The sequence below is a fragment of the Curcuma longa genome, unplaced genomic scaffold (genome assembly GCF_044706935.1).
Source record: "Curcuma longa cultivar G26 ecotype Majalengka, Jawa Barat unplaced genomic scaffold, ITB_CL_G26_1.1 contig_18002, whole genome shotgun sequence".
Classification (NCBI taxonomy): Eukaryota; Viridiplantae; Streptophyta; class Magnoliopsida; order Zingiberales; family Zingiberaceae; genus Curcuma; species Curcuma longa.
The window spans coordinates 1-7,703 of record NW_027430715.1 but is presented as its reverse complement, the minus strand read 5'-3'; the positions used below and the strand labels follow the sequence as shown (position 1 = coordinate 7,703).

At 41.5% G+C, this 7,703-nt stretch overlaps 1 protein-coding gene and 2 long non-coding RNA genes across 5 annotated transcripts; 1 reads left to right on the top strand and 2 right to left on the bottom strand.

Annotated features, from left to right (window-relative positions):
* Window positions 1–894: 894 nt before the first annotated feature.
* Window positions 895–3,666, top strand: LOC141816756 (patellin-3-like). Of its 2 annotated transcripts, none has more exons than XM_074704493.1 (4): window positions 895–1,056; window positions 2,705–2,829; window positions 2,927–3,068; window positions 3,217–3,666. In XM_074704493.1, the coding sequence occupies exons 2-4, from the start codon at window positions 2,747–2,749 to the stop codon at window positions 3,460–3,462; spliced, it is 471 nt and encodes a 156-aa protein (XP_074560594.1). In that variant the 5' UTR covers window positions 895–1,056; window positions 2,705–2,746; the 3' UTR covers window positions 3,463–3,666. The 2 variants fall into 2 exon arrangements, with proteins under 2 accessions (XP_074560594.1, XP_074560592.1); XM_074704491.1 differs by lacking the exon at window positions 895–1,056 and adding an exon at window positions 2,305–2,439.
* A 333-nt stretch (window positions 3,667–3,999) lies between these two features.
* On the bottom strand, window positions 4,000–6,941 carry LOC141816755 (uncharacterized). 2 transcript variants are annotated; one of them, XR_012600736.1, is made up of 4 exons: window positions 6,871–6,941; window positions 6,469–6,549; window positions 5,336–5,414; window positions 4,000–4,261 (listed from the first exon to the last, which is right to left on the bottom strand). It is a non-coding gene; the product is annotated as an uncharacterized LOC141816755 (long non-coding RNA). The 2 variants fall into 2 exon arrangements; XR_012600735.1 differs by having other exon boundaries at window positions 4,000–5,414.
* A 104-nt stretch (window positions 6,942–7,045) lies between these two features.
* LOC141816754 (uncharacterized) lies at window positions 7,046–7,696 on the bottom strand. Its single transcript, XR_012600734.1, has 3 exons — window positions 7,508–7,696; window positions 7,324–7,396; window positions 7,046–7,233 (listed from the first exon to the last, which is right to left on the bottom strand). It is a non-coding gene; the product is annotated as an uncharacterized LOC141816754 (long non-coding RNA).
* Between the last annotated feature and the right edge of the window lie 7 nt (window positions 7,697–7,703).

The window sequence follows — 7,703 nt, the reverse complement described above, 5'->3', positions numbered from 1 at the left end:
ACTAGACGACCAGGATCTGTCTTTAGCCATAGGTGGTAGCTGCATATTAGACACAGAAAAGCAAGTTGAATTAGATCGAGTATTGTAAAATGGAAGTGGCAGTTTAGCTATTCTTTCATTAGTTATGATTTATAGTTTATAATAGAAGTACAAAATGATGATGTGTAAATTGTCTTTGTATAATTAAAATAAATTCTATTCGAAATTCCATAATAAGATAAAATCAAATCGACAACACAAATTCCCTTTGGAAATCCAAAATAATTAAGAAAAAATAAGAGTTTTGAGGGAAAAAAAGAGTATAAACTTTTCTTTGAAAGAAATAGATGCATGCCTCTATAACTCAACTCCTCCTTGATTAAAAAGGAAAATTATTAAATGCATGTAATGTGATAATAAATAACATACATCATTTTTACGATTTTTTAGTAATTGTACTCATAATTTTTATGCACTTTGGATTAACTTTTAAATATAATTTTGATAAATTATAATTTGGTTGCATGTTATTATTAATTGCCTGATCATCTTCGTAAGGGAAATCTATTTTATGAAACTGAAATTTCTAAAGAAGTTAGAATAATAATAATACAGAATTGAAATATTTGAACGCAAGAAAAAAAACCAAGAATATTTAGAATCAAATGCACATGTCGAGAAGCTTTATCATGTATGGCAAACAAATCATGACACAAAATCATAAGCTCGATAGAAATGAATCCTAAAATCCTCAAAGCAAGCAAAATGAACAGAGTAGCAAACACAAGAAGGCAATCCCATCATTGAACATCTTCTAGGTTCAATTAGGAAAATTGCCACTTATTTTGCCCACCGCATGAAACAGTATGTAACAACGTGGGCATCACAAAACTTGGGGAAACCAGAAACTCACACAGTAGAAGAGACAAGCAAGGGTTGATCTAGCATCACCTAGTAAGGCTCCACCGGCGCCCTAAACTTTAAACTGGCATAAATTGCTGCATCGCCAAGCTCCTCTTCGATCCTAAGAAGCTGCGGGCAGCAAGATCAGGAACGCATCAAATTATTTCATGTCAGGTGCTATATCATGAGTAAATACTATTCGCGATTAGAAGATCTAAGATTTCTACTAACAATTGACATGCTGGATGTCTTTTGTTGAATGTGTAAACTGACACTGGATTAATTAGGGCAGGAAGAAAGATAACTGAAATTGGATGGGATATCGAAAATCACTTGCCTGGTTGTACTTGGCAAGGCGTTCTGATCGGCATGGAGCTCCTGTTTTGGGGCGGGAAGGCGATTTTGGGGATTTAGTGTTAGCAAACCCTAAAACCTAGATGAAGGCGACGGGACGTGGCGACGGCGGCGATCGGGATGGGGAGGCGACGCAGGCGACGAGCTCTCTCAGGATGAGGCGACGGCGTCGTCAGCCTCTCGTAGAGCTGCGAGATCGGCGGCGATGGGGGGCGACCAGAGGAAGAGGCGAGCAGAGGGCGCGACGGCGAGCAGAGGGGAGAAGAGAGCAGAGCGCGGCGGCGATGGGGGGCGACGAGAGGGAGAGGCGAACAAAGGGTGCGACGGCGAGCAGAGGGAGAAGAGAGCAGAGCGCGGCGGCGGACAGGGGGAGAAGGGAGCACGGCGATTAGAGGAGAAGAGAGGCGACCGGCGCAGAGCAAAGTAGAGGGAGGAGGAGAAGGATCGCGATGGTTCTGGGAGGCGGCAACGAAAGGGGAAGGCGCGATTTTTGTATTTCGGCCAGCTTGCCACGGCGGACGCGATGACGCGGCGAGAAATTCCCAGCCACCTCAGCGTCGCGCAGGAGTCGCGCAGAGGGCGTCGCGCAGCACATCACTTCTGTATATATATATACAATAGTGCTATTATGGGCGCCTGGTTTGAGCGGCCTGTGCGCGCCCGCTGACGTGGACGCGACAGCTTGGCGAGTTGGGAGAGCGGGGCAACGAAGCCGCGGCGGGATTTTGGTTTCTCGAAATCCAAAACCAAAATACAGAACTCGAAATCGCGATCTAGGTTTTCCTCCTCCGAACCGAAGCTCCCGTCGCGTGCCGCTCCTCGACCCACTCTTCTTCCTCTCCTCTTCGCCTGCCCTAAACCCATCGCCGACCCTCTCTTCTTCCTCTCCTCTTCGCCTGCCCTACTCGCGAGCCGAAGGTCCTGACCGTCTCTGCTTCCGTGAGCGCGGCGAAGGCCCCCTCCTCCTCCTCGAACGGCACCGACGGCGCAGCAGCTCCTGCCTCACCTCTTCTTCTTCCTCCGACCGGCGAACGAATAACGATTGGTGGTAATTTTTTGGACGATCACGGCGTAGATCAAATGATCGTAGCAATTTGGTGCAGATTTCGATTTTATTTGAGAATCTAATGATGGAAATTTTTGTTTGGTTGTCTTGTTCATACCAAATCATGTCTCTACTACCCTGAGTTCATCGCCAAGAAGGTACTTCAAGCTCACCCATCTACCTCTAATTATGTTCTATGTTGATAAAAATCGCATCTTGGTGGTTCTCTCTCTTTTTTGATTGTTGTAGTTGTTGAAAGGAATCAAATTCCTTACACAGTAACATTATGGATCATTATTCTCTTTTATTAGAGCTGATGGATCATTCAGTAAAATGGATCATCTTTCATCAATGAAATATTCGATAGTCAAATGAAGCAAACTCTTCATCTTGCTTCAATACCTGACATCTTTGGCATTTCAGGTGTTCATCAATGTTCCATGGTGGTATCTAGCCTTTAACCGGATGTTGAGTCCCTTCCTGACCCAAAGGACCAAGAGCAAGTTTGTTTTTGCAGGGCCCTCTAAGTCAGCTGATACTCTATTCAAGTGTGTGAAGATCCATGAAGTTTCTTTCCTTTGTGTTATCAGTTATCATTTTGGATGAATATTTTAGTTTTGTTATGTGTTCATGTTCTTGGTGTAGATACATAGCACCTGAACAAGTTCCTGTTGCATTTGGAGGCCTGAGCAAGGAAAACGATCCTGATTTTACTACAACTGATGCTGTCACTGAGGTTACCATCAAGCCCTCGTCCAAGCAATCCATTGAAATACCAGCTTCTGAGGTTGTGGTTCAATGTCGTTTAACTTCTTCTAATTATTCCCTGTTTCAAATATTCGGCGATCATTAGCGATTGAAGAACTAGTTTTTCTTTGTGTTTTCAGATTAAAAACATTATTTCAACTTCCGATTGATCATGCTATTTCTAGCAGGGAACTACCTTGTTATGGGAACTCCGGGTCTTGGGTTGGGAAGTCAGTTATGGTGTTGAGTTCGTGCCAAGTGCAGAGGGCGGATACACAGTGATTGTGGAAAAGAATAGGAAGCTCATTGCCACAGATGAGCCTGTACTCAAGACCTCTTTCAAGATTGGTGAGCCAGGAAAAGTGCTTCTAAGCATCGACAATCTGACATCCAAGAAAAAGAAGCTAAGCAGACTGTTGGAGATACGTGCATGAGGTTTATAGCATCTGAGAGTAATTTGAACTAGCAAATATTATAGAGCTCTCTAGTATCTTATATAATAATTGTATGTACTGACTGTTAAACATTGATGAATGGAGGTTGTTGGTATGGTATGAACAAATCAGATGTGGAGGTTGTTGGAGTATTAGGTGTTGCTTTTGAGGAGCTCGTTTGAGACAATGTATAATTATTATTTTTTCTAGTGATTAGCCAACAAAGCTCAATTATGGGGGTTTTTGGATCAGTGGGTATGAACAAATCGGATAGTGTTTTTATTGGATGTCTCAAATTTTCTTATCAAAGTTTCTTTCCGTCCATTTATTATTATCAGTGGGTTTTTGGATCTTCTGCACGTACATGCATCTGTGTTTCGAAATGATTCAAAGAATGGATATTAATTGAACAATTCTGTACTACAATATGCTGAACAATTAAAACTTAGTGCATCTGGTGGCATTCAGAAACTTCTCAAAATACTACAATGTGCTGAACAATTAAAACTTAGCTACTCATGCAGTAAAGTTCCATTGCTACGAGTTTCTTTACAACTTAAAACTTCAGGCAAAGTGGCCACAACTTTAACATGCAGTAAAGTTCAATTTCCACATCTTTACAATTTAAGAAGAGAGCAACTGATGTTCAATTTCCACATCTTTAACAAGCACTAACATTAAACTAAATAAAGTTGTTCCAATGCAGAACTCTTAAGGTAAATCAATTGTTCCATTGCTACGAATCCCCCCATCGCGAAACCCAGCAGCTCCATAACGAAAGCCGGCACCTCATCCCAGCCTGTAAGCAATGAGACACTTGCAAAAACAGGATAAAGCAACTTGCCAAAAACAAATTCTTTAAGAGGCAGCCTTGCAGGAGCGTTCTCAGAATACACAGGACAGAGAGATATATTGAATGGGGTCATGGACAGTCATTCAGAGAACCATATATTAAAATTACCGGTTCACTTGCAAAAAAAAGGATAAAGCAACTTGCCAAAAACACTGAATGGTGCATTTTAAATAAATGAAATATGAGGATGCTTGCATCTGGGACACACAATTATAATATGAAACTCAGGAAAAGTAAGCATATGATAAGCTAATTCTACTGTGAATACCTCACTGTGACCCTAATTCTACTGTGTGCAGATTAAGAAGAGAGTGGATATGACGAGGAAGTTGCCACATGATGCAAGTTTTGAGCTCACTGAGTGAGACAGGGCTATCATACATCGGCCTAAGAGAAAGACGGGAAAATTGAGATCTTGAAGTCTGACAAACTTATTAGCATGCAGGGAATAAATCTAGAGAAGGTTCCTAATAAAAATCCACCATGTCAACTCCCAAGGCAGAAAGGAGTTTCTTATTATCTAGATTCCTCCTCAATGATGCTCAACATGCAAAAATCTGTTTGCCAGGTACTCTTCTGTGAGAAGGGCCATATATGGCTCTGGTTTCTTAGTTTCTCTGGAGTTCAAGAAAATGTATATCCTTAACCATTCATGTCACGACCCGGAAGATAGCCGTCCGAAAAATTTCGGCAGCACCTCCCCAGTATCCCTGACAATTCCCTGTATACATACATATATAAAGGCCAACACGGCCTATCCATACTACAAAATAAGGAATAATATGCTAAACAGAAATAAAAGGTGACCCACACGGTCACATACACATCCTACACAATTATAAGAATGAAATTCGTAAAGTAATGAAAATCCAAAGTGTCGTAAGCGGAAACGTAATAAGAACAAGTATGAAATCGAAATCACGTATAGAAAACATGCTATAGTTTCAAAAACTCCGAAACGAAATCAGAAAGTCCGATACAGTAACATGTAAACCAACACAAGCTACAAACACATCCAACACAACACATAAGTCCTCGTCGTCGTGAGATGGCGTAGCTGGCAGATCTCTGGCATCCTCTGTAAGCTCCTACCTGATATCTGGGAAGACAGAAAATCCCAGGGTCCAAAGATATGAGTACAAATACTCAGTGGGTAATATAAGGAAACAGTGCATGAATAATAAAAGAAATAGCAAAAAGGTAAGTACATACCAAAGGTCAACAAGGTATCAGGAACATCTCTGCAGATAAATAGCAACTAGCATGGATCTCATGTAATGCATCATATGAATGACATGTCAAGCATAGTGCAACAGTCAAGGATCAAACAAGTAGGCAATCAAAATGCAGTATCAGTGTGGTCCAATACATATATATATCATGCACATGATGCACATATGCATGATGCAACTGCCCCACTCACTACAGCACTCGTGCAAGCATCTGAGGCTGGGATGGCCGGCATCGGGGGATCAGTACTCCGCGCCCTACATCTGAGTAGTCCGGTGATCCAAGTCAGAGATCAGAGTCCCGCGTCCGGGTGATCTCGTAGCTATAATAAGCTACATATCCTATGGCCGATATCTGACCTCTAATACTCGTCTGCGACGTACCAATCATGTACTCTCCGAGTATACCCCTATACGATATCGAGGTCAAATCATCGACTCGGCTGCGTACACTGCCATACAGCCGTCGACTGCGTACACTGCCATATAGTCGCCATCATCATGATGGAAATAGGGTATAAAACCACCTATGTAGGTATACAACTAGGTCATCTAACATCACGATAAACCCACTCCAATGGGATTTACAATCGTTATCATGCATCATGATGAGATGCTCAAATCATATCATCACCTACTATACTAATCAATAAAAGTAGGTACAAATCCTCATGCTCGCAAGTATCATACGAAAGGGTCATATCAATAATGATCATACATGTCATATCAAGAATAGAAGCAATAATCAGGAATGGTAATCCAAGATCAATAGCATAAGGTCAAGCATGATATAACATGAGTCGTGAAAAGGTATACAAATCACAGGAAGGAATAGCATCAATGTATCAAGTTACAAAGACTGTAAAAGAATCATGCACTGGGAAAAACATCAACTGTATTGACCAAATACAGTAAATCACCCACCTGATAAAATGCAGGTAAAATCCTAGATCCCCCAGAAAATAGATCCTCGTATATAACGAACTCCTATAATCACTCAGGGTCCTGCAAATAAAATGATAATATCCTAAATATCATGCTGTAACCAAGAACTTTAATCAACTAGAGTTAGTTTAATTCTATTTAATTAAACTAACTTGGGTTAAACGAATCTAATTAGTGGGTTGTTATTATCATGAGTTAACTAATTAATTAATTAATCATATTAATCCACTACCATAATTAATCCCATCATTAACCTAACTAACCGAAACAGATCCAAAAATCTGATTAACAGTAACATGCCATCTCCCATGAACATAGATTCATCCATTCACATTAATTACGAACTGATCTGTAATGAGATCAAAATCAACAAGAACTTACCTCAAAATCCAACTTCCTGCTTGATACAGAACCCAGAAACCAGGCCCGATCAGATCAATAATCCATTTCCCTAGTCCTATGAATCAATAGATAAACAACATACAAATCAATCCAATCAAAATCCTCGCTCACGGCCAGATCTAACCAATAAATCCAAAAACACAACTCACCTTGAATCCAAATCTCAGATCAGTTCGATTCCTCAAATCAATCAATGAACATGGTATTGTATAGATTGATGGCTCGGTGTGGACTCACTGATGAAGGTTCGATCGTGGATCAAAGAGATGGTACTCTTCTTCTTCAATTCACCCTTTACAGCCGAAGCTTCCTTAATCCGATCAGATCCACCTCTCCAACGAGCTGTGAAAAGGAGAGACAACCAAGATCCACAGGGAATCGAAGATATCCAACCAATTTCAACACAAAACCGAAGCAATAACCCTACCTTACCTCTCTTCTCCGATTCTTGCTTGTGGTCGAAGCTCAACGAAGAACCCAATCAATCTGATCCCAACAAATCAAGCTGTAAATCCCCATCAGATCGAAAAACCACAATCAAGATCCGAAGACAACACCGAAATCCAACAAACTTCAACTCAAGAACCCTAGAATAGGAGAGATCTCAGTTACTTACCGAATCGAAGCCGATCTCTCCCTCTCCGCCTCGCGTTTCCACCAGCTGCGAATCGCAGTTCGCCGATCACCAACAGCCGTCCACGCGAGGCATGGATCGATCCCCACTTGTTCGCGACCTCCGATCCAGCTTCCCCTTCGCCTGTCGCCGTCGTCCGCCGAGATCGAAGAAGAAACAGAGACGAGTCGCGATGGAG